Below are 23,858 nucleotides of genomic sequence, written 5' to 3' on the forward strand. Positions count from 1 at the left end.
GGGTCTTATGTGGTCCAGGTTGGCTTGAACTCCTGATTCTCCTTCCACTGCTCCATCTTGTAGAGCAATAGGTCACTCCCAGAGTAGGAAACACTCATCTGAAATATCCCAGAAAGTGAATGAGTGGTAGGGCTGAGATGAGGCCCCTGCCTGTCAGGAGCTTGGGAAAATGACTGGTTCTAGGGTTATGAATGGATGGATCTCTCTATCTCTTTCTCTTTCTCTCTGTCTCTCTGTCTCTCTGTCTCTCTGTCTCTCTGTCTCTCTGTCTCTCTCTCTCTCTCTCTCTCTCTCACACACACACACACACACACACACGTGCACGCATACACCTACTCATGCACACATAGATGGTCTCTCTCGATCTGGCAGTTTTGTTTTTTTTTTTGTTGTTGTTGTCCTGCAGAGCAGCTGTCTGATAGGACTCAGCCCAGAGCATACCCCCTCTCTCAGCACCTTGGAGGAAGTGAAAGTGGTCCCTTTTTGAGCCAGCCTACCTGTAACTGTTAGCTGTTAGGACTCCCATCCCCAGTGGCTTTGCTCGGTGAGATGAGGACAGAGCTGTAAGGCAGCCTGGGCAGAGATGGCTTCACAGCTCCCTGTGAGGGGACAGAAGTGGAGACTAGTGCCCCCCCTTAGGTGCCTGGGAAGCATGGAGCTGAAAGTCAGAATTCCAGCATTCCCATCCTGGCCCATTGCCCAGTAGTGTGTCCTTGGGCAGGTCCCGTCCCCATTTACATTGGCAGGGTGGCTGACTGCAAAAGCAACCTGGACAGTTGGGCTCTTTGCTTGTTGATGGGAGGCTGCCTCTTCCAGGCAGCTGCACACCTGCCTCCCCTACCCAGAAGCCATTTGCCATCTGTGAGGCCTCTTCTTGGCAGGGGCCAGGACCCTGGGGAGCACTGGGCAGGGGGCAGGGCTCCCTGGGGCACCTGGTTGCAACCTGGCACCCGCCCAAATGCAGAGTGTGGTGTTTTCACCTGCCTGTTTGCCCCAAGGATGCCTTCATGCTGCTCTTTGATCTCGGGCGGACTTTATCAACTTCATGGCAAAGCTGTCTTACCCACAAGAATAATATCTCATTAGTATTATTGAAAATGCAAAGTAAAAAAAAAGAATCCAGGAAAAATTAAAATCAGTCGAAATAATTAACACAGAGTAAAGCTGGCAGCAGTTAAGCCTGCACCTGGTAAAATATGTTATTGACTAAAAATTGACAGAAGAATTGAATCTTCCTGACAAAATTTAGATCTGCAGAAGTTGGCTCTGGAAATATTTTCTGTGAGAAATCATTGTCACAAACAAAGTCTCAACGGTGAAAAACACTAATTTATAAGATTTGATATGAGCTAAAAACAATTCGTAGACTAAGAAGTCACTAAAATATCTAAAAAATAATTGATCTTGATGAAAATAATACCAATACATTTAAGATAGAGGGTGTGGCTTCATACTATTGAACAGAAAAATTGATCAAGAAATCCAATTGACCTAATGAAGCTTATTAAGAATTACTTTCTTAATTAAAACCAGCACCATTATTGTCAAAATGCAGGGGTCAACAACCAGGACCTGATAGCAGGCGGTTAGTGACTTCATTTGCATGGGTCGTGAGCTAACAGGTGAAGGAGATCCAGAGTGGAAGGGCAGGGCAGCGGGAATCATAGGATTCATTTGTCCCAGAGAGAGGGTGAGGTGGTGGCCCAAGAGGTCAGTAACTAGAGACCAAAGCATCGTTGGTATGGCCACACCAGTGAGCACTGACAGAATCACGCTATTGTGAGCTGTGCCTTGTTTAGGACTAAGATTCACGTTGAGGAGTACTCTGAGGCTTTGTGTGGGATCAGGATACTTTATCAGATCGTTTGGGTCACTCTGTGGGGAGTGGGCTAGAAAGGATAAAACTAAAAGCAGAGAATAGGGCATACAATAGGAGGAAGGGGTCCTCTTTCAGCCTTGCAAATGCCCACTCTCCTCCCCTCCAGCTTACATGTCCTTTGTACCTTCCTTTAGTTCCCTTCCTAGCTTGTAGTCTGGACCTATGGAGAAGGCAGTGGAGAGGGAGGGGTCTGCTTTGGTTATGAAAGAGGCAGTTAATGTTGACCCACAAAGGGAAGAACCTCTAGGGACATGTGTCCAGACACTGCAGATTTGAAATCTGCAGAAATCTTTGAAAGAAATAACAGCCCCATGTAGGTCTGACTACTGCAGAGGTGCCTTGTTGGCCTAGGAGGTGACAACTACAGCTCTTGTCCCATTCCTGCTCTGCCATCCTCTGTCTGTGAGATCTGCAGGGTGACTCTGGGAAAACCACTTAATTTCCCTGCTCCTTGCTTTCCTCACATATAAATCAGGACCCAGAGCATGCTCAGTGTTCCCTGAGTGGATCTCAAATGAGAGGCACTGTCTCCATGTGCTTTGTTGTCTGGGTGGCACTGTTGGTGGCTTTGGAAAATCAGGAGTACCAGCCACACCTCCAGCCATCTCTTCCTCTAGACATCTCAGTCTTAGGCTCCATGGGACCTGAGAAGGGAATTCTCAAGAAGTATAGAGTAGTTTTTGTAAGGTGCAGCTCCCTAAGCTGGTACCCATGACAAGTCATGGAGACCTACAGGAGCCAGCCTCAGGCTTAGAAAATGACACGAAGGCCCAGACATCCTTCTCATAGACCAGAGCCATGCTGCCCCCTTCTCGAGGCCATTTCCACAGAGAGGCATGGAAGCTGGCCTGCCTTTGTGGAGAGGAGCTGTTGACACAATCCTCAGCCCAGATTCTGGGGCAAGTGGCTATTTCCTGCCACAGTGTGCACCTGGCACCCCTTGCTGGCTAGAATGCTTTTTTATTATTTTGACCCTCTTAGACTAGCCCCTCCAGAGGCATCCTTGCTTCCTTCCCTCCTGACCCTATGCCTGGGATCTGAACCTTCACACCCTGCCCAAGGTGAGGCTCACAGACCCCAAGAAAGGATAGCGTCTCTCCCCAATCTTCTCTATAACCCAGTCATTGTGCACATGTTGTTCTGTACCTCCGATGACCCACACGGAGCTTGCCACTCTTCACATATCGCTGTGCGTAGCCACACCACTCCATATAGAATGGGCTCAAGATTCTGAAAGGGACCCTGCCCACAGGCATGCTCTCTTTGCAGAAGAGACACCGAAGCTTCAACAGCGAGCCCATACTTCATGGTCTAGTGGTTAAGATTTGGCGCACTCACAGAGCCCCGGAAGATAAAATAGTACAATTAGTTCATCATTCCTTTTCATGATCCAATAAATTCTACTGTGTGTAAGTATATTTTTTATTTATCCATTTGTCAGATGATACATGGTAGGCATTTGGATTATTTCTACCTTTTTGACTGTTGCACACGTTGTGCAGACCAATGTTTTCTTTTCTCTTGGACATATTTAGGAGCAGAATTGCTGGGTCCTTTGAAACTCTGTACTTAGAGATCTTTTGTTGGTGTGTGTACACATGTCTTTGTGAGGGGTGTGTGTATGCCATGGCAATGTGTGGAGGTCAGAGGAAACAAGGTATTGGTCCTTGTTTTACCTTATTTGAGATAGGTGTGCACACCAGGCTTGATGGACTGTAAACTTCTGGGAATCCTCCTGTCTCCACCTCCAACCTTCCTATGGGAGGACAGGGGTAACAGACACTGTGTCCAGCTTTTGTGGGTTCCGGTAATCAGTGCTTTAACCCATTGTCCATCTCCTCAGCCTAAGATATTTGTTCTTAAATAACTGTTTTTGGGTGAAGTTCTAGCTGTCTGAGTTCCAGAAGTGAGGTGACCTGCCATCTGATCCCTGCTGGGTTCTGGGATTCACTGTATGCCTCAGTGTTCTGATCTGTGAAATAGGGCCGTGCCCCTTCAACTCACTTCAAGGACTTTGAAACATAATCATTGCTTATGTGGCACATGAAGAATATCAGGATGTTCCTGCTTCCACTGTTTGCACTCTTTGGTCCTGTCATTTGGGTTTGGCTGCTCCTGTTTGGCTGAGGCAGAAGCTGAAGCTCTCAGAGGGGCTAAAGACCCAGTCTACTTAGTAAGTCAGTGGGAGAACCAGAGCACGAACCCAGACATATCCAAATCCTTAAACTAGGACTGATCCCTGCCCCAGATGCATCTCGGCTGAAGGCTCCCTGAAGCCTCCAGTTCTCTACTTAGTCCTGAGCACAGGAGATGAGACCCAGATTCAGTCAGGTGTAGACTCCAAGGCAGAACATGCTAGAGAAGGAGCAGAGCCTTTGCCAAAGTCCTGGTTTTTAGCTCTGAGACTGTGGATAAATTGCTGAAGCACCCACAGCTGATCATCAACCTGGAGGCAGTAGGTAAAGCACTCTGGGTGCTTGAAGGGGATAGAGGACAGTATGGGACCATCATGGAGAAATGACAGGCATCTAAGCTGCTCAGAGCAAGCTTGAAGGAAGAGATTCTACACAGACTGACTGGAAAGGTGGGAGGCACCTGGCAGATTCCAGTGTTTGCCAGTCCGGGGCTGCCAGAAACCTAGAGGGCTTTGCAGGAGCCCCAGAGATCTCACCCTGGAGAAGAGATGTAAGCAGCCCTTCTGGTGCCCCTGATCCTCACCCCCCTCCACACACCCTGCCTGCTGATGCCTGGGGTGAGGGGGCTTGCCTGACTGCCTCAGTTAGCCCAAGCAGTAATAAAACACTTTAAATTTATTGTGACATTTGGATTTAATTAAAAAGTACATACTTAGAGAAGTAGAACATAATGGGGAGAGAGACAGGGTGGCTTTTCCCCTCCTTTCTTCCCCAAACTAATTAGCGTTGTATTTTAAATTGTTTATGTGCCGCTAATCATCGTAATAAATCATTTATACTGAAAAAGACACACTCGGCTGTGCCCGCCGCGCGGGTTCCGCTCGCCGGGCTCTATCGCGAACAAATTGATCTAGAAGTGAATTTATTAACCACTGGGGAAGAAATCATTAGTGCTTTCTCTAAACATTCCCCAGGTACGCTTTATCGCCGCAGTTTATGCTGTAACTAAAAAGGAGCATTACCCAGGCCTTCGCTGCAATTTCCTTGCGAAGCCATCCGCCCACTCCCAAGCTAGGGGGCACCTGTCTCCTCTCCAATCTGTGGTCTGGGAACCCCAGCCTCTGTTCCCAGTGTTCCTTTTTAAATTAGGAGCTCCCTATGAAGCAGGAGCAAGACCCTGATGCTCCTGTGGCTGTTTGTCTCCTGCTGAGTGTTTCATGGTTATTGGGGTTTATGTTGTAGGCACATGGCATAAAGAGGCCTGAGGTTTTGGAGAAGTGGGGAGGCTGTGCTTGCAAGGGACACTGTTAGAGGGTAGCTTCCCAACCCAGAGCCTGGGAAAACATCGCCTGTAAGCTAAGAGGAGCCCTAGTAGGAGCGCAGGACCAAGCTGGGACATCTGGAGCACACACTGATGATCTGGGCCCCCAAGGCCTTCCTCTTGCAAGCTCTGGAATCTTCTCCATGGTTTGGCTAGAGTAGTCTATTCTGCCCAGGTTTCTGGTGCCCTGTGTATTGCTGCCACTTCACAGTGCCCCAAGAATGGCCTGACAGATGACAGACAGCTTGACCAACAGGCAGCTCCCAGCTACCGATACCATGTCGCACAGCTGGTGGCTGTATTCACAGCAGTCTGTTCTGCTGACTGCCACATAGGTCCCCCTGCTTCCCTGAGGCTGTGCTCCAGGCCCCCTACTTCCCTGGGGCTGTATGCCGGGTCTTCTTCCTCCGTTTTGCTGGAAGGGAAGTTTGTTTTGAAAAAGGATCTTCTCCCCAGGAGCCCCTGGCTGGTCTGGAAGCCATAGCTATCCCACTTCAAAGTCCACCAACTAACCTGCTTCCCAGAAGATTGGGCCGTTCCCAGTCCTGCAGGGAAGATCTCTGGTAGCCCCCAGGATGTCTGTAGGAATCTCCAGCTCTATGCTCTTTCAGCTATTACTGAGAAGTGTTCCCTGTCCTTTTTGTCCTGGTGACAAGGTGCAGCCCACCCCTTGCTGTCCCCCTCATAGTAGCCAGCAGATGCTGTCTGTGCTCTGCTGCTTCAGGAGAGAAGCAAAGCCAGCAGCTGGGTAGGCCAAGCCCGGCTGGAGGATCCCGTCTTTGTGCCTGGAGAACACATTTAAAACTTTGAATTCAAAATTGATTTTGAAGGGCCCTAATCTCTGCGCTCCCGATGCTCGCAGTGTGTCTGCGGCTCCTGCCAGACTCTCGTTTTCTGGTTCAGCGCGTTGGTGCTCACGTCCCTGATGCTGTGAAATTGAGACTCCTTGGAGAGTCTGGGTCCTCCTCCTCCTCCTCTGAAGATTGTAGGCCTCGTGGGAACCCCGTTTCATTAGATGGGTGATGCTGGCTTTGCAGGGGCCCAGGATATAGCTGAGTCACCATCTGGGGAACACAGCTTCCAGACACATCCTCTCTTGTCCTCCACAGATGTGTAGCTCTGGGCAGCACATCTCTCAGGAACATGGGGGCTGACTTCTGCATCCTGGGATGAGATTGGAAGACTCTGGACAGAAAAAGGCTTGGACCTGGGTTCTCTACAGAAAAGGCCAGGGGCGGGGTGACGTTTCTTCCCATTGGCTGCTAAAGGCTCAGCCTGGGCTATAAGGGGAAAGAAGTCACATTAAAATACCTAGAGGACCTTCAGATAAGAGCAAGGGAGGCCAGGTCTGTGTGAGGAGACAAGGGGTCCAGGAGAGAGCTGAAGAAGAAAGGACAGAATTGTTGGCCTCCCACCGACTGACCCCTGAACCCTACAGTGCTACCTATTACTCCCTGAGGAGGTCAGAGTGTTAGTGTTTAAAAGAATCATGGAGTAGAGCCCTGGAATTCACCTCTCAAAAATGTACTTCAAGAGAGTGCTTGCTGTATGAACACGAAGACCCAAGCTTGGCACCCATTAAAAGCACAAATATATATATGTATACATACAGGAGAACAAAAGTTGCGTGTGGCAGGCAGGACTAAGTCCTGTCTCTTCTTTTCAAGAGGGCCACAGAGCCACAAGTGTCTTGGGCTATGTGGCGGGGGGCAGCAGTATGCCATCAAGGCCCCCCTCTCTGGGGACCTGCCTATATAAATCTACACACTCCAACCAGAGACGCTTGCCAGTAATAGCTGGATAGCTGCCATTAAGTCTCTTCATTCATTTATTGAAGCGATGCTTAGGACTGCTGTCAGGTTCAGTGCTAGGAGAACAGTGGTAGATAAGACAGGAATTGCACCTTCCTAGGGGCTTCTATTCTTGGGAGAGAAGCCCATCATTTTCCCAGTAAATTCTCCAAAGGAAAGCAAAAGCAATGACCAGTTGCTATTGAAAACTCAAAAGGAAATGACAGGCAGGGAATGGGTGGTTTAAATAAGGAAATGGGGGTAAAAAGTCCTCTCTATTGATAAAGCTCAGGGTGGAAGGCAGGAACCACTGACGAATCAGGGAAAGAATCTGCAATGTGCAAAGAGCCTGAAACAAGAACGGAGAGCGAGAGTGGGGTGGAGCTCAGCATGGACAGGGAGGCAGGGGGCCAGAAGACCACATGAAGCTATTCCAGGCTACATGCTGAGCAGGTGCGCCATGCTCAGGGTACTGGAAGCCATGGAAAGGTTCCAAGCTGGGCAGTGACCAGCCTGGTTTATTTGGAAAGGCTTCTCTTACTGCTGAGTGAAAGAAGCGTGGGGGACCTATGCCCAAATTGTAGTGAAAGATGGGAATAGGGGCCTGGGGATGTGCCTCAGTTGAGAGAGGTTTTGATGAGCATGTATAAAGCCCTGGGTTCACTGCCCCGCACTGCATAAACTGTGAAGGGTGGTACATGCCCGTAATATCATCATTCAGGTAGAGGCAGAAGGATCAGAAGTTCAAAGTCATCCTTGACTACATAGTGATTTCCAGGCCACCCTGAGAGCAGTATGAGACCCTGGCTCAAAAAGATAGAAGTTGGCTCTGGAAATGGAAAGAAGTGGCTTGGATGGGGAGCAGGATGTGTATGTGTTGTGTATGTTTGTGTGTGGTGTGTGTATATGTGGGGGGGTGTGTATGTGGTGTGTGGGTGTGTGCTATGTGTGTATGTGGTGTGTGGTATGTGTATGTATGTGTGTGTGGTGTGTGTGTGGTGTGTGTATATGAGGTGTGTGTGTGTGGTGTGTGTGTGTGGTGTATGTGGGGTGTGTGTATGTGGTGTGTGTGTATGAGGTGTGTGTGTGCTGTGTGTGTGGTGTATGTGGGGTGTGTGTATGTGGGGTGTGTGTATGTGGTGTGTGTGGTGTGTGTGTGGTGTATGTGGTGTGTGTGGTGTGTGTGTGGTGTATGTGGGGTGTGTGTGTGTGTGTGGTTTTGATGCTGAGTTCCTCTAGGAACAGAGGGAAGGGATGGGACTGATGGATACCCTGAAGGGGAGATAGAACACAGAGATCAGGTTTGGGTTGGTAATCAGAGCTCCTAGCTTAGATCTGTAGCTTTTTAGCTATGCCTGAGATTGCAGGGGGAAATAAATAAATATAAAATAAAATAGAAGACACCCAATTCTGACACAGAGGGAGAGGCAACATTGGATATCTGTGCCATTAACTTAGGCCTCGTTCTAGTTAGGGGACCCCAATGAGCATGTACGGCTTCCTGTATGTCCAGGTCCTGGTTAAGGACCCACAGAAGACCTAGGGAGACTGTGGGAGGTTAGCCCATGAAGCTGCCCTGGAGTCTTGAATGTTTCCTCCTGCTGGCCCTTCTACAAGGTCTCAGCTGGCTCCTGGAATATATATGTCTCCTCTAAATCTCTGAACTTAATCCCAAACTCCGCAGTAGTGCTGTTAGGAGATGTGGCCCTTGAAGGCAGAATCATGAATGGGATTGGTATCCTCATGCGTGGGACCCCTCTGCTGTGTGAAGTACAATGGGAAGGCAACTGTCCATGAGCTAGAAGCAGGCCCTCATCAGACCATGGATGGGTCAATGCCTTGGTCTTGACCTTCCCAGGACCTAGACTGGGTAAATTAATCTGTTATTTACAATCCACCAATCTGATGCTCTGTCAGAGGTGCCCCCCTTCCCCATGGATGGAGAGTGTCTGCAAGGTGTTGTCTCACACTCCAAGCCCTGCAGAGTCCAGCTTTCTCCCACAACCCTGGCCTCAGCGCTTTCCACCTCTAAGGCACTAAGGTCACAGTGCTTTCAGGGTTTAGATGCAAGATCCTAAGGACAGTTGGCCTCCTGCAACCCCCACACAGACGTGCCTCCTGCTTCTTACTCTTCCCTTACTCTCCACCCTGCTAAGCCGGAATCAGCGCTCTACCCGCAAGCAGCCATCCTGTTAGCTGTCTGCAGTGTAGCCCAGAGCTTTCTGCCTTAGCACGGGTCACATGGAGCCCAAGAAAAAAAATCACTTTTCTCCATTGTTTAGGAAAAAGTGTGATGCCACCCATGATCCCAGGATAGAGCAGGCTGGACATGGGTGCTCCCTCACAGTAGCCAGCCTCCGTGGCATCCTTGGTCACTCCCAGATTTGCCATGGGGCAAATAGCATGAGATTTCTGGGCACTGCTTCACAATGAGTGAAAGGGTGACGTGGAGTGTTACCATCCATCTGCGTGAGGTGACACTGGCAGCAGGTGCTAGGGACACTCTTGTAGACTGCCCAGAGAAACTGGGCACTTTAGAGAAGACACGTACTGTAGGACTACATTTCAGTGTCTGACCCTGTGCCAGGCCACCTCCAGAACTCTCCAGGGCGCCACCCATCATCCACACACAGGCCTGCAGCCATGCGTTGAGCCTCCCCTCCGCCCTAGGTTGGAATCACAAATTTTCACCTCTGCATGTGGCTCTGCTTCTTCGCCAGGACCCTAGGAATTGAATTGCTGGCTCATAGCATGCACGTGCCTTCTCTTAGCTGGTTGTCCTAAGCTATTGTTTCAAACTTAGTTAAAAGTACTTCATGGCTATGACCTAAATTAATCTTCAGAACAATCATTTAGCACAGTCTACCCACCTTTGGTAAATGAGTAAATGGAGTCAAAATTGGAAAATAACAGAACCAGAGTTCCAGCTGAGGCCATGTGTCTTCAAATGTCTACTCCCTACCCATCTTCTCTAACTTCAGAGACAAAGGCTCACTCCGTCCCCCGAGCTGACCCGCCTCGCAGTCTTCCCTCCGTGCCTCAATAGGGAGCTGGAGGCCATGGGAGCCTCCATTCCCCTCCCTTACCTGACCCAGTAAGCACCATGCTGCGAATGGACTCGCAGAGAGGTCAGTAATGAGTGCGGACTAGGTGACCATGGCCGTGGGTCCCAACGGTTGTTCTCTGTGGCTTTTGATTCCAAATGAGTAGGAAATGCTATTAGCTCAGGCCTCGGCTGCCACGTGGCAGGGCCTGGGATAGGAGTGCAGTCAGACGAGAAATTGTGGAGATAAAACCGGTGTGAAATGGAAGCCTTCTTGCAGGCTGCACGGGCCTGTGCAGAATAGAGTTACTTCTGAGAAAACGAGATTGAGAGAGATGTGGCAGAATTAGATTACACTTTCAAATTTCTTTATTCGAGGGCTTGATGCCTAGAAGGGGCAGAGATGGGATCCGCTGGGGTACTTCTCTGCAGCTCCACGTCTGGGATGGGGCCCCAGTGGAGGGCAAGAGCCCCGATCTGTGAGACCTCTGAGTCCTAGGCTGACAGGGCTGCCTGCTGGGGGCTCTGGGGCTCTGCAAGGATTCAGGTGACTGCTGCTTCCTTCTGTCCCTAAGGTGTCAGGTTTTTTTTTTCTTTCAAATCAGAGTTTGTTTAAGAGTGGTGGCTGTGACAGCCGGTGGCTGTGTGCACCTGTGCTTCAGCGTGCATTTACATCAGCGCACCAACATGTGTGTGGACCCAGCCATGCATATGCATACTTGCACGCATGAATGTGTTTTCATGTGCGTTACTGAACACCTGGTGTGTGTCACTTCCAAGCTAGGCTTTGACGGAACTGATATGGAGAGAATGAAACAGACACAAACCCTTCTTGTGTGGCCCTTGTGGGCCTGTGTGATTCCATGCCCGTGGAGGCGTGTTTGTGTGTTCTGCCCGTGTCCTGTAGCTGAGTGTGACTTCATACTTCTCAGTCTTCATCCAGTCTTCATGAAGGCTCCTCCTGTGTGAGTGTCCTTAGGACCTCACTGAACAGCCCTGCCTTGGGTCAGGACACTTGGGGCCCAGAGACAGACTGCCAAGGTTCAAATCCCAACTTTGTCTGCTTTGCAGACGAGTTGGGAGCCTTTCTTACACCTTACGTTTCCGGTGCTGGGATGGAAGGAATTGTAGCCCTAACTCAGCAATGAGCAAAACCCTTAGGGTATTAGGTCAGACTGCCCATCCCAAGTCCCTGCTTATCACAGGGGCAGGGGTGCTCATGGTGAGAAAGGGGAGCCCCAGAAGGTAACAGGCATCCATGTTGTGCTGTGAGGCTCTGAGTAAGGCCTACAGCTGAGTCTCCTTCTCTGGCCTACTATGGACCCAACACAGAGGTTCATTAAGGGATTAGGAGGGATACCAAGGTTCTTCATGCCTGGGCCCCCAGAACACTGCTCAGACTCTCCGAGAGACCTCTCTGAGCCCGGTAGCTAGCCTTCCCTACTCAGCTGGCCACTGGGGCTGCCTTTGGGCAAACAAGTGGGGCTGGCTTTCTCCTGGACAAGCTTGCTCTGACTACTTTTCTGGCTTCTGGATGACTCTGAAATCTGGCCAGAGCCCACCTGACTCTAACCACAGTGGCAGGTTCATATCTGACTTCTGCTCTACAAAGGAAGTGTCTGTCCCTAGTGTCGGCCCGTGAGGTGGGGCTGTGACTGAGCATCTCAGTGTGCTGAGTCAGAGACTCTCATCTTCGCTTGACCTTCAGGCTCAGCTCATCCTATATAACTCACTCCTTTATAACTCATGGGGGCTCTCTGAGTTGAGGATTCTTTTCTTTATTTCCTTTGGTTTTAGATTTTGTTTGTTTTTGTTTCTTTGAAACAGGGTTTCATTACATAGTCCTGACTGTCCTGGAACTCACTATGGAGACCACAGTGGCCTCAAACTCGAAGAGATCCACCTGTTTCTGCCTCCCAAGTGCTGGGATTAAAGGCACTACCACGGCCAGCAAGAGTATTGTTTTCATACCTGTTTTACAAAGAGGAAAACTAAGGCCCAGGGTTAATGAAAAGGTATCAGATAAATCTAGATCAGGGATACTCCAGAAATAGCTGGCTGTTCTGCCTCAGAAGTGCTGATGGATAACTAGGAATTCCTCGAGTGAATGAGTGTCTTAGCTAGAGCTATGGTCGCAGTGATGAAACACCATGACCAAAGCCACTTGAGGAGGAGTGAGTTTGTTTGGCTTACACTTCCACGTCACTGTTAATCATCAAAGGACGTCAGGACAGCAGGGCAGGGACCTGGAGGCAGGAGATGATGCAGAGGTCATGGAGGGGTGCTGCTGACTGTCTTGTTCGTCATGGCTTGCTCAGGGAGTACCTGAGATCACATTCTAGAGCCCATGCCAGGTGGCTCACAACTTCTTGGAACTCTGGCTCCAGGGATCAAATGCCTCTGGCCTCTACAGGCATGGGGCTCACATGCACGTATCCACACACTGACATACACAAAATTAAGATTAACCTTAAACCGGGCGGCGGTGACACACATCTTTAATCCCAGCACTCAGGTGGTAGAGGCAGGTGGATCGCTCTGAGTTCAAGGCCGGCCTGGTCTACAGAGTTAGTTTCAGAACAGCTAGGGTAACACAAAAGATGTATCTTTACAAATAATGTAAAGCTCAAAATGATAAAAAGTTTAGAAGAAGCAAGTACCCTAAGGAATAGCATCCTAATGGAGTATATATTGTTCCTTACCCCATTCCAGCCTCTGGGCTATGGCCTCAGGTTCCTAGCTGCATCTTGACCTACAGTCTGAGAACAGTGAGAACCCTTGGCTTTGTGTCACAGGTGCAGGTCAGGAGGGAGGGGCTGCTCTGGGCCTCTAGCTCTCCAGAGGGCCTCTAGCCCCCAGTTTAGGGCCCACAGTTGACTCTGTCCTTTACGGCACAGAGGACATAGCCTGGACAATGGCATTTCTCCTGGAGCAGTGGTGAGTACCACCCTTGGGGCAGAAACCAAGCAAGGTCCCTGGCAAGGCTCGAACAGGAAGGGCACCAGGATGCTGCCAGGAGCAGCAGGATATACTGGCTGGCACCTGCAGTCTCTGTCCCCAGGTATCTGTCACTGGCAGCACTGCAATCCAGTAGGAGGCATACCTGAGGTGTGGGCTGCAGGGACCTGCAGCAGAGTGGAGTAGACACATCATGGGCAAACTGGCCTTGCAGAAGTGGGGGGGACCTCCTGTGACTCAGGGCTTTCTCTCTGCTGTCCACTGTGGAGCCCACTAGCCTTGCGATTTGGAGACGCCCACATCCCACTGGAGAGGAGCAGCCTGGTTTGGGCTGCATAGGTAGGAGCTGCTGAGGCTATGGGGTCTGGCTGGCAGACAGCTTCTTGTGTAGAAGGCCTCCCTCCAGGGTGAGGAGCATCGTAGGAGGAAGGACTGATCGCTTCTGCCCGGCTCACCTCATCACTGGGGTGTCTGACTTTGGCCCACATTGCAGAGCTGAGGGTGAAGTCAGAGTTCTGCAGAGCCCAGGAATGGGAGTTTGTACAGGCCTGGAGCCTTGCACCGACCTCTTAGGTAACTCACTGCTGACAGCGGGACCTGGAAACTGAAGACTTCCCCCACAGCCTGGCCACCTCCTTCAGCAGCCCTGTTGCCCCCTCCCTGGGACAGAAGAGGACAGGAGTTCAGCCTGTGTCCCTTCAGATATCATTCCCTCTGCACCCTGAGACTGAGGGTGGCACATGGGCTAAGTGAGCCGATTGTGTTGCCAGGCCCAGTGTGTGTACCTAAGCGTGTGCCTGGGCCTGTGTGTGGGCACAGGCAGCCTCCATTGTTAAAGATGGGTGTTTTCATGCGTGAGTCGTAATTACTGGGTAATGCTTTAAAACCTCTCCTGAAGGAGTGCAAAGCTGGTTTTTCCCCCCTCCTGAAGTCGGGAGTACGTTAAAAGGATTACCATGTAGATTTGATTTTTAGATAACGCTAAAATGGATCCCAAATGGACTTGAGCAGAGGGCTGCCATCTCCCTAATGGAAAGTACATGGCCCGAGGCTCTGCTCCCAGAGCCAGCGGAGGAGGGGCGGGAGGGTCTGCGAAGGGCTGGCTGGCTGGCAGGGTAGAGGGGGCTGGGGAGATAGGAGTGGGAGCCCAGGCCTCATTTGGGGAGCAGGAAGTTGTCAATGTACCCCCTTGAAGCCCCTTTACTTCCCTGGGAGGTGTTTTTACCTCCCCTACAGGATTCGGCCCTGCAGAGTCAAAACCACTCCAGCGGGAAGCAAGGGGTTATTTCCATTCGCCTTACTGGGCAGATGGGGGAACTAAGGGTCAGAGGCTAGACCATTTCCTTTGGACTACCTGGCTACAGCTTGGTCTATCCACAGGCTCATGCTGGGATAGGCTTTTCCTAGGTGAAGAAATCTCAGTGAACTCTGCGTTGGTGTCCAGAATCAGGGTCGTAGGATTCTTCCGCAGGCTTTCCACTTCTGTAAGAGTTAGGCAGAGCCCAGGGATCAGAGTTAACACTGTCCCAGAGCCTTGCATAGACCGTTTTTAGGTAACCTATGTGTGGCAGGCCCAGCATAAGTGCAGGGAGGATGGAAATGTAAGGGGTGTAGGAGCACCCTGTGGTATCACTCCTTGTGGCTTCCATTGGGTCCTCAAGTGTGGCCAGGAATGTGGAAGCCCAAGCTTGGAATGAATGCCAACTGTCAGGCAGAAGAGCTGGCGTAGATGCTTTAGAGCTGGGGTCTGCACTGTCCCTTTTTCGTTTAGGAGGATGACTTAGTGGCTGCAAGCTTTCCCTGGTGTGGTGCAGCTACTCACCCGCCTACTGATAGCACCCAAGTACAGAGCCTGGAGAGGCCAAGCCCGGTGAAGAAGGAGGGCAGTCGTGTTGAGGCTATAATGGCCCCACCTTGAGATCTGAATTAGTATTTATATGAACAGCTCTACTGCCTGGGTGCCCCTCCACAGGCCCCAGGGACAGTCTTCCCAGCCTTGGAACCTCAGGCCTACCCCCTATTTTCCTACACTTCATCCCTCCCTGTAGGCCAAGCCTTAGAAGGAACTTGTCATGAGGTCTGCTGCATGGGCAGACAGAGCTGAGCTCTGTCAGAGGAGACACAGGCTGACCCTGGGACAGCCATCATCCTGAAGACTATCTCTCATTCAGACCAATTAACCTTTAGAGCTGCATTAAGGAAATTAGGCGGCGAACTTCCCAGCTAACAGATGGTCCTACGATGACTGGAGGAGGGAGGGAAAGGGGGTCAACCTCTGTCTGCCTGGGGCAGCTACAGGGCATCCTCCTCCATGCCCTTACCTGTCCCTTTGGTCCTGTGTTGCCATAGGTCTGAGCTCTCTTCTTGCAGAGAGGGTTTCCCTGACCTAGGGCCTCTCCTCTTCTCCAGCAGAAGTCAGTGGGGTTGGCAGGAGAAACACGGGAGAGGAGCAGATCCTGAAGCTGTCTCCATCCGTGGTGTAGTTGTCACAATCACCACCCGAACTTCATGTAGGGGAGAGCATCTGCCCGGAAAGCTGAGGGCCATTCTGACCAGACAGCTATGAATCCAAGGTCTCTAGGAGGCAGCTTCTCCCCTAAAGCCAGAGGACATACATATTCCTTTCTATAGAAGAAAGGGCAAAGGAGGGAGGTGGCTCAGCAGCTAGGCCTGTAGGTGGGTACAGAGTTGGGGCTGGGTGTGGCAGAGATACCCGGGTACAGAACCGAATGACATACCTGGAAACAACATATGTATTTGGGACAGGATAAGGCCAGGGGAAGCAGAGACTCCAGGCCTGTCGGTAGCTGGCCTGATGGAATGGCAGGCTTTGCTGGCTGTGCCTTAGTCATGGGTAAAGTCTGCCTCTAGCCCACCCTCTGCTCTCTGAGGGGGCTTGTTCTGCAGCAGCCTTCCTTGAGAAATCAGACATTTGGTTTCTGGGGTCTCTTGTGTGGACACCGTGTGCCCTGTTTTTTCCTCAGCTGCTCTTCCCTGTGGTTCTGGGGGAAGGGACCAGGCATGTGTGTCTGTGTGCTCATTTCTGTCCACACCTGCACATTATACTGTGCACAAGAGTGTGTGTGAGTGTTCCTGCTAACCTCCCAGCAGGCTCTGCCCTCAGTGACTGCACACTGAGTCTTGCCTGGTACTTGTTGCTCCTTATATGCTGAGAAGCTTCTGAGGGAGCTGCTGGAGGGAGATTCCTAAACAGGGAGGTTGAACCAGGCTTCAGTGGCTCTGGAACCTTCGTCCCTCTTTCCCTCCCTCCCTTCCTTCCACTCTCTTTCTCTCTCTCAGACCAGGACAGATAGAAATTTGACTTTGGTGGTGTGTGAGGGGAGCCACACACAGCCCCTCAGCTGATACCCTGAGCCTCCTCCTTTCTTCCCGATGCTACCATTCTATACTTATGGGCGGAGGTTGCCATGGTCCAATGCAGAGTAACCCTTGCACTTCAAGAAATGCTGGAGGTGGGACTCTTGGTGGAACTCGTTCTTAGCTCTAATGTGGCCAACTTTGACTGTGTTAGGAGGACGTGAGTCTGCCTGGATCGGACCACACAGGGCACGGTGGCTGGGAAGGGAAGGGCCCAGCAAGGCCAGCAGCCTCTAGACCTCTTGAGGGGTCTAGACAGGACAAAGGCATGGCATGCTGCTTGAAGGCCAGACTTGGGGCCTGGAGAAGAAGTAGGAAGTGAGGACTCTAGGGATCCTCTACTTAGAAGAAGCAGTAGAGAGAAAGACGTACCCCCCCCCCCAATTCCCTGGAGGAGGGTCTGCCAGAGCTCCAGGTCACTCCCGTGCCCGTCTGTTTTTCCATTACAGGTGTGCCGATGCTCTCTGTCCAACCTAAAGGGAAGCAGAAGGGCTGTGCAGGCTGCAACCGCAAGATCAAGGACAGGTACCTGCTGAAGGCGCTGGACAAGTACTGGCATGAGGACTGCCTCAAGTGTGCCTGCTGTGACTGCCGCCTGGGCGAGGTGGGCTCCACGCTCTACACCAAGGCCAACCTCATCCTGTGCCGGCGTGACTACCTGAGGTGGGTTCTGCTGCTCTGCCCTGCACACACAGCCCCTATCCTTCCAGTCTGGAGCAACTCGGCCCCAAGCTCTAAACCAGACAACCTGTGTACACAGCTGTGTGGCTACTCCTTGTTTACCCCTTTGTCAGCCCCGTGAGCCACCCCAGAGCAGGCCTATGTCTTTAACTCCTTGAGCTTGGCCCCACACTCTCCAAGCAGGCACAAATAGCATTGGATACCAAGATAATCTTCCCATGGGTACCAGCCTGGCTTCAGCCTTACCTATCTCCTAAGGGTATCTTGGAGGGGATACCTCAGAGGGGCCTGGAGGAGTAGATGAAATGGCCCAGACTTGCCTGGGCCTTTCTCCTTGGTAGCATCTCCTGCCCACCTCTCCCCAGGTGTGCTGGGATTAGGGTCTCATTCTCTTGACTAGCAGGAAGTTGTACCCTAGGGCAAGGCCACTACTGCCAATGCTTTTTAAAGACCTGGGTTTGAAGCAGCCCTGGGCATCGAGTTGGAACCTTTTCTCTGTTTAAAACCCCCATTCCCCACCTTGCATTCTTCAGAGCTCTTGCCCCTCTGCCACAACCTGGATCCCATCCCCTGGGGCTGCCTTCCCCAATTAACCCTCCCTTAGGCCATGTATGACATCAGCAAGGCTGGAAGGAGGCCATGAAGCAGGGGCCTTGGCTGAGACCCAGCACCTGCATTTGGCTGTCGCTGGCTGCTCTACGGTGGCCGGGCTGCCTTGGGAGGAAGGGAGGCCTATCACATTAATTAGCAGAATGGGGTGAGAGCTGATGGGACTTCTGCTCAAGTAAGGACAAGTTGGAGGGGGCAGGGTTATCTAGAACTGCCCACCTTCCCTGGAGAGCCTGAGATTTACCTGTCTGCACCTTTCCTTTCAATTGTTGCCTTTAGCTTTAGAAGTAGGGTTTTTTTTTTTTTTTTTTTTTTTTTTTTTTTTTTTTTAAAGTGATAGTGTTTAGGGTGGAGAGAGGAACTGAGGCTGGGAGGAAAGGTTAAGGATATGCTTAGGAAGTTAACACCCAAGGTCATGGAAAGGGGACCTTCAAGTCTGGAGGTTTGGGACGTCTGGGTAGTTGAATTAGCAGACTAAGGAGAGGTGGCTGTACAATTGGTGGCCTGCCATCAGGACTGCGAGGAGCATCGTGGTGTAGTGTGGGCTTGTCAGGAACTCCAAAGCACCTATGGCATTCCGGGCCCTAGCAGCCATAGGGGCTGGCGGCTTTTGTACCTATGCTCTAGTAGGGGTAAGGAATGACTTCTGGAGGCAGGTAGGCCAGTAAGTTAGGGAGGGGTGACTACCCAGAGCTGGCCCTTTGCAGCAACTCCTGGTGTCAGAAAAGGCCCCCATTGGCAGGCAGATGGTGTGACCCAGCCTTTGTCTGCCTTTATCTGAGCCACCAGGCAGCTCAGGCCAGGGAATAATGGAGCCAAGCTGGTCTGCAGGTGCCTGAGCCCCATCGACAAATCGGGGATTAGAGGGCCCCACCACCCGCCTCTCAGCCCCCTTGCACCATTCGGAGCTTGCTCAGCAGAAAGGAAGCAAGGCGGAGCTTGGTTTGCTCTGACCATTAGAGCGCCCAACCAAGGGTTGCTATGAATGGGGAGGGAGTGAACTTCCTGTCCCCCTGTTCCCAGAGCTCTGCAGCCAGCAGCGGCCAGGAGGGATGTCCTCCCTAAGAGACCACTGTGCCAGCTTCCCTTGGAACTTACTTTGGGGCCAAGTTCAAGGTGAGAAGCATCTTAGGCAGGCTGTGCTGGTCTGGCAGCCTCATTTTACAAAAAGATAAACTGAGGTTCCAAAAGGGAAAAGGATGCATAGGTGAGTGACCCAGCGAGATTACGGCAGAACACGATTTCATAAAACACCATAATCTTATTTTTGAGGCGTGACAACTAGGCTGGCCTCGAACTCCCTGTGTAGATATGGATTACCTTCCGTTCCTGCTCCTCCTGCCTCTGCCTCCTGAGTGCTAGGATTGTAGACATGGATAACCACATAGGACTCATGTGGTACTGGGGGTGGAAACCAGGGCTTCTCGCCTGCTAGGCAAGCGCCCTGACTGAGCTACAGCCCCAGAAAGCACTGCATTTAAGCAAGAAGTCAGTGGCATAGATCACTCTCCCAGAGGAGCCAGGCATGTGCCCCCAGAGAGCTATTTAGCTCGCTGTGAGTCACTCTTATCTTGAATGGGGATGACCTCAGAGGGCTGTGTTGAGATCAAAGGAGGTGATTTTTTTTTTGTAAACTCTTAGCATGTCTCTGAGCTACAGGCTCGGTTAGGGTTAAGGTTTCACGTTGTTAAGTGCATAGTCCTGTGAGCGATACATTTTAGTCTTTGACAGTCAGGATAACTGAGGCTCTGGGAGGTTCCAAGTTTCTGCCTGAGGATACACAGCCCATGATGGGCAGATTGCCTCAGAGACTTAGGCTTGTGAGGGTCTGGAGCCTTTGCTTAGGGGCCAGCCTTGAGGGAGTCTGGTGGAAACCTGAAATGGGTGTAGGGGGATTGTGTGTGCTAACACCCGACTCTAAGTTACATAGCCTCCTGGGAAGGGAGATGCCAGTTTTTTTAAGCTCAATCTAGCAGTTGTCCGTGGGATAGGCTCACCTGCTATCCCATGGGCTAGAGAAAGGGGCAGGTCCTTGGGTGGAGGCAGCTCCTTGGCAGGTCCTTGAATCCTCCATGCCCTTCCCCTGGCAGGCTTTTTGGCACCACAGGAAACTGCGCTGCCTGCAGCAAGCTGATCCCAGCTTTCGAGATGGTGATGCGAGCCCGAGACAATGTGTATCACCTTGACTGCTTCGCCTGCCAGCTCTGCAATCAGAGGTGAGTGCCAGGCCATCCGCCAACCCAGCACACTTCCCAGACCCCAGACTGAGGCCTGCTGCTTGGGCCAGGGTTGCTGGAGAGGCATGCATGCAAGTATGGCTTCTTTTGTGTGTGTAGCCGAGTATGCATGCTGCCATTGCCATACGTGTGCATGTGTGTATCTACACCCTGTGGTCACATATGGGTGGCAACTTCCTGTATTAACTTAATGATGGCATATGTGTGCATTTTCACACTATGTATATTAAGTAGATGGACATTTGGGGAGGGGTTTTCGTGTCAGGGTCTCATGTACCCCAAGCCACCCTCAAACTTGCTGGATAGCCATGGTTGACCTTAAACTCCCGCCTCTAGCTCCTGAGTGCTGAGATGAGATTACAGGCCTGTATTGCCATGCCTGGTGCATTCATTTCTGGGACTGAACCCAGTTGTGTGCATGCTAAGCAAGCTCTCCACCAACTGAGCTACATTTCCAATCCAACCTCTATTATTTCTGTTTGGTGACAGGGTCTCAAGTAGGCCAATACTTCAAACTTGCAATTTGCTGTAGATAACTTTGAACTCATGATCCTTCTGCTTCTACCTCCCTGGTTCTGGGCGTGCTGGGATTGTTGGAGTAGGCCACTATGTCCAGTATATATGTACTTGTGTATGTATTTTAAATGTCTGTGTACACATGGATACTAGTGCATGGGATTGGTGTGTACTTGTTCATTCTCAAGAGTGTATGTATACTGCATGTACATGATGAAGTGAGAATGTTTATGCACATGCTTTAAACATGTGTGTACTATCCTGTACCTGTGTGCATGTGTTTTGTGTCTTGTCTAGTGAGAAGGGGTTTCCAGGCCCACAGGGTGAGAGATCTCTTCAGGGAATATCACTCCCTCCTCACTCCACTCCTGTGTTCCTGGTTCCAGTTCTCTATTTCTCCTTGGTGAATTTTTGGGTCCCATACACTCTCCCAGTCCTGGGGGAAGCCTTGAGGGATTTAAGGCCTTCACCCCTGGTTTGGAACCTACCACCAACAATCAGGACATCTCCCCAGGAGCCCTCAGATTAGGTAGGCATTCATACAAACGTTCCCAGGTTGAGAGATCCAGAGGCAGCACAGGGGACACTAGGCTGGCCCAGTGCGCTGGCCAGACCGCCTCCTAGCACTGTGAAGTTCCATCGCCACCTGGTGGTTGGACTGAGAGCCAATGCTGGGATTGAGTCGGTAATGCTGGGACTTAAAGTCTCAGCCACCAGTAGATAGATATCTTTGAGGAGAAGCTTGAAATCCCTCAATACTTCCTGAGGACAAAGAGACCAAAGTGTGATCTCCCTTGTGTTGGAGAATAAACTGTGGGCTTGGGTCACACTTTCTTTCGAGGATTCAAGCCCTAAGCTGGGATGGCAAAGGGATTCGTCTCCCTCCCCACTTCTCATCTCTCATTCCCCACCTGTCTCCTCTCTGTCTAGTTCTGGTTCCGTGCCCTCTTGCACCTTCTCCGGGACTGTTCTGAGTTATCTGAATTCCTCCTGCACCTCCCTGAGTAACACAATGGTGGGAGGCCCGTGGCTTTACTGTCTGTCCCACAGCCCAGGCTGCAGGGGTCTGTGGAGAGTGATTGACCAGGCCTGCTCTGATGTTTCTTCCATATCTCTGGAAGATTCCCGGAACTAGCTCATCAGCACCACCACCTCCCCTGCATGTTCCCCCTCCTGGGCCCGGCTAGGACCTCCTCTTGCTGGACTTCACCTATAGCCTTTTCTCTCTTGCTTGGATTTTTCTAGATTTTGCGTGGGAGACAAATTCTTTCTGAAGAACAACATGATCTTGTGTCAGATGGACTATGAGGAGGGGCAGCTCAATGGCACCTTTGAATCCCAGGTTCAGTAACGCCCTGCATCTGGCCTCCAGGTCCATCTGTCCGTCCGCCCGCCTGACCACCTGCCTGGCAGGCTGGCCAGCCACTCTGCCTGCGCGGGCTGGCCAGCCGCTGTCCTACAAGTTAGAACGTCATCGTCAATGGGAAGGTGGCTTTTTCTCCATCAGCACCGCCCATCTCTGTGGGCCCTCCTGGGGCCAGGCTTGGCCTGTACAGTCTGTCTTGTGTATATAAATGGGAACATTTATTTTATGAGAAATGTAATGCGATTTTATTACTGGCGTGGATTAAACTTATGAATGTTTCCGGGGACATGACTCTGCATTGTTCACGTGACTGACACAGTTGTACCTCCCTACCTTCTGCCTCTGGTGGGTAGGGCGTGGGGAAGCAGACTCCAGCATATGCTGGAGGAAAACAAGCTTAGCTTTGGGGATCAGAAGGAAGGGAATAACTTAGAGTGTCCTAGGCACAGGTGAGAACTGGGGTATCCCTTCCCCTCCTACAAAGCATGCATCCTGGTGCCATGCAGAGCCCTAAGAAGGGGGCCAGCATGATGCTTGGTGTTCTTTTAGACTACCCCTCCCTCACTGGAATTGCTAGCAAAGTGACCAGATGGGGACCCAGTTCTGCCCTGCTCTACAGTAGAGCCCCAAATCCCAAGCTTCCATAGTGTGGCAGTACCCTCCTAATCCCCCTTCTCTTTCACGGTGACTGACTTGGAACCTAGAATCTTATTCATCAATTAAGAACAATTCTATTTCCCTTCAGCTTATCTATGCAGGCTGGAGACGGTCAGGGAGCCACTCGGCAACCCTCATTCTACTCCAGGTCTTAGTCATTGGCGTTAACCCCAAGGGAATCAGGCATGAGGTTCAATCATTGATGAGACACAGTCCCTGCTCTTGAGGAGTCTGCCAGGGACTTAGAAAGCTGAAGCCTCAGTAAGGGGCTTCAGCGCACACCAGGGGAGACATAATGCTGCTGGGGAGACCTGAATGGGCCTGTTCCCTGCAGCAGACAAAGGCCATGATGATTCTTAAGAGTCAGGGACAGAGGACATACTGTCAGACAGACACATGTGCCGACAGGCAGAAGAGACAGGCAGGCGAGCCAGCAGGCAGACAGCCCAGGCCAGAAGACAGCAGGACCTGCAGACAGGCAGACAGTGTGGCGTTTCTATCTGCCTGGCTGAGCTGGGCTCACCGAGAGTAGCAGGGATAATGCCACAGTGCCGGGCACAGGGCCTGGAAGGGCAGCAGTAAGAAGTCTGGCCAGGGCAGGCTGCATGGAGAGGCTCTCCACCCAGGCCTTTGCTTCTCTTCCTCGGGGCCTGTTTTCTACCTGGCCATAGCCTGGAAACCAGGATGATTGGAGGAGCCTGGCTGTGGCCTCTGGATCTGGCTGCCCCTTCCATAGCTCTGCATCAGCCCCACTCCTCGGTCTGAAGTGTGGAGATAAGGCTGTCAGGTGCTTCTCTGAGGCCTGGTTTTGTGGCCAGGGGAAGGAATGGGTAGAACCAGAGATCACAGGGTAGGAATTCTCTGTGAAGGAGCTATGCCCATGCATGTGTGAGGAGGGAGAGAGAGAGAGAAAGAGAGAGACAGCGCACCAGGGGGTGTTTGTGTATGTGACGTGTGTTAGGTGTGGCTGGGTTGGGTGCTGACTGCGCTATCGATAGTGGGCTGGGAAGGAGGCTGAGTAAGTGCAGAGATGGGGGAATTAGAGTCTACGATATACAGTTTTCTCCCTCAACTTGAAAAAAAGCAGATCACCTCCCTGGATTGTAGCACAGTCCTCTACCCCAGGCCCTCTGTGGACCCTTAAGGTCCAGGGTGCCTGCCCCAAAGGCCTGACTCCTAACTTCAGAGTTTGCTGTAGATAAAGTTGTAACACAAGTTAATTACATGGTTCTGGAGAGATAACGGAGCCACTCGAATGCCGTTTCTGGGCAATTACAATTGTTTCCAA

General features: G+C 51.3%; 1 protein-coding gene across 2 annotated transcripts in view; it reads left to right on the plus strand.

Moving 5' to 3' along the window:
• The window catches only part of Lmo1 (LIM domain only 1), a 36,044-nt gene extending 13,854 nt beyond the window's left edge, over window positions 1-22,190 (plus strand). For both annotated transcript variants that reach the window (XM_050163346.1, XM_050163347.1), the window contains 3 exons: window positions 16,954-17,167; window positions 19,885-20,010; window positions 21,793-22,190. In XM_050163346.1, coding sequence (XP_050019303.1) covers window positions 16,954-17,167; window positions 19,885-20,010; window positions 21,793-21,898 — 446 coding nt within the window. In that variant the 3' untranslated portion in view covers window positions 21,899-22,190. The remainder of the gene's footprint in view (window positions 1-16,953; window positions 17,168-19,884; window positions 20,011-21,792) is intronic.
• The last annotated feature ends 1,668 nt before the right edge of the window (window positions 22,191-23,858 follow it).

Source organism: Alexandromys fortis, unplaced genomic scaffold, assembly GCF_014885135.2.
Source record: "Alexandromys fortis isolate MF-2015 unplaced genomic scaffold, M_Fortis_MF-2015_v1.1 scaffold_129, whole genome shotgun sequence".
In the NCBI taxonomy this organism is placed as follows: Eukaryota; Metazoa; Chordata; class Mammalia; order Rodentia; family Cricetidae; genus Alexandromys; species Alexandromys fortis.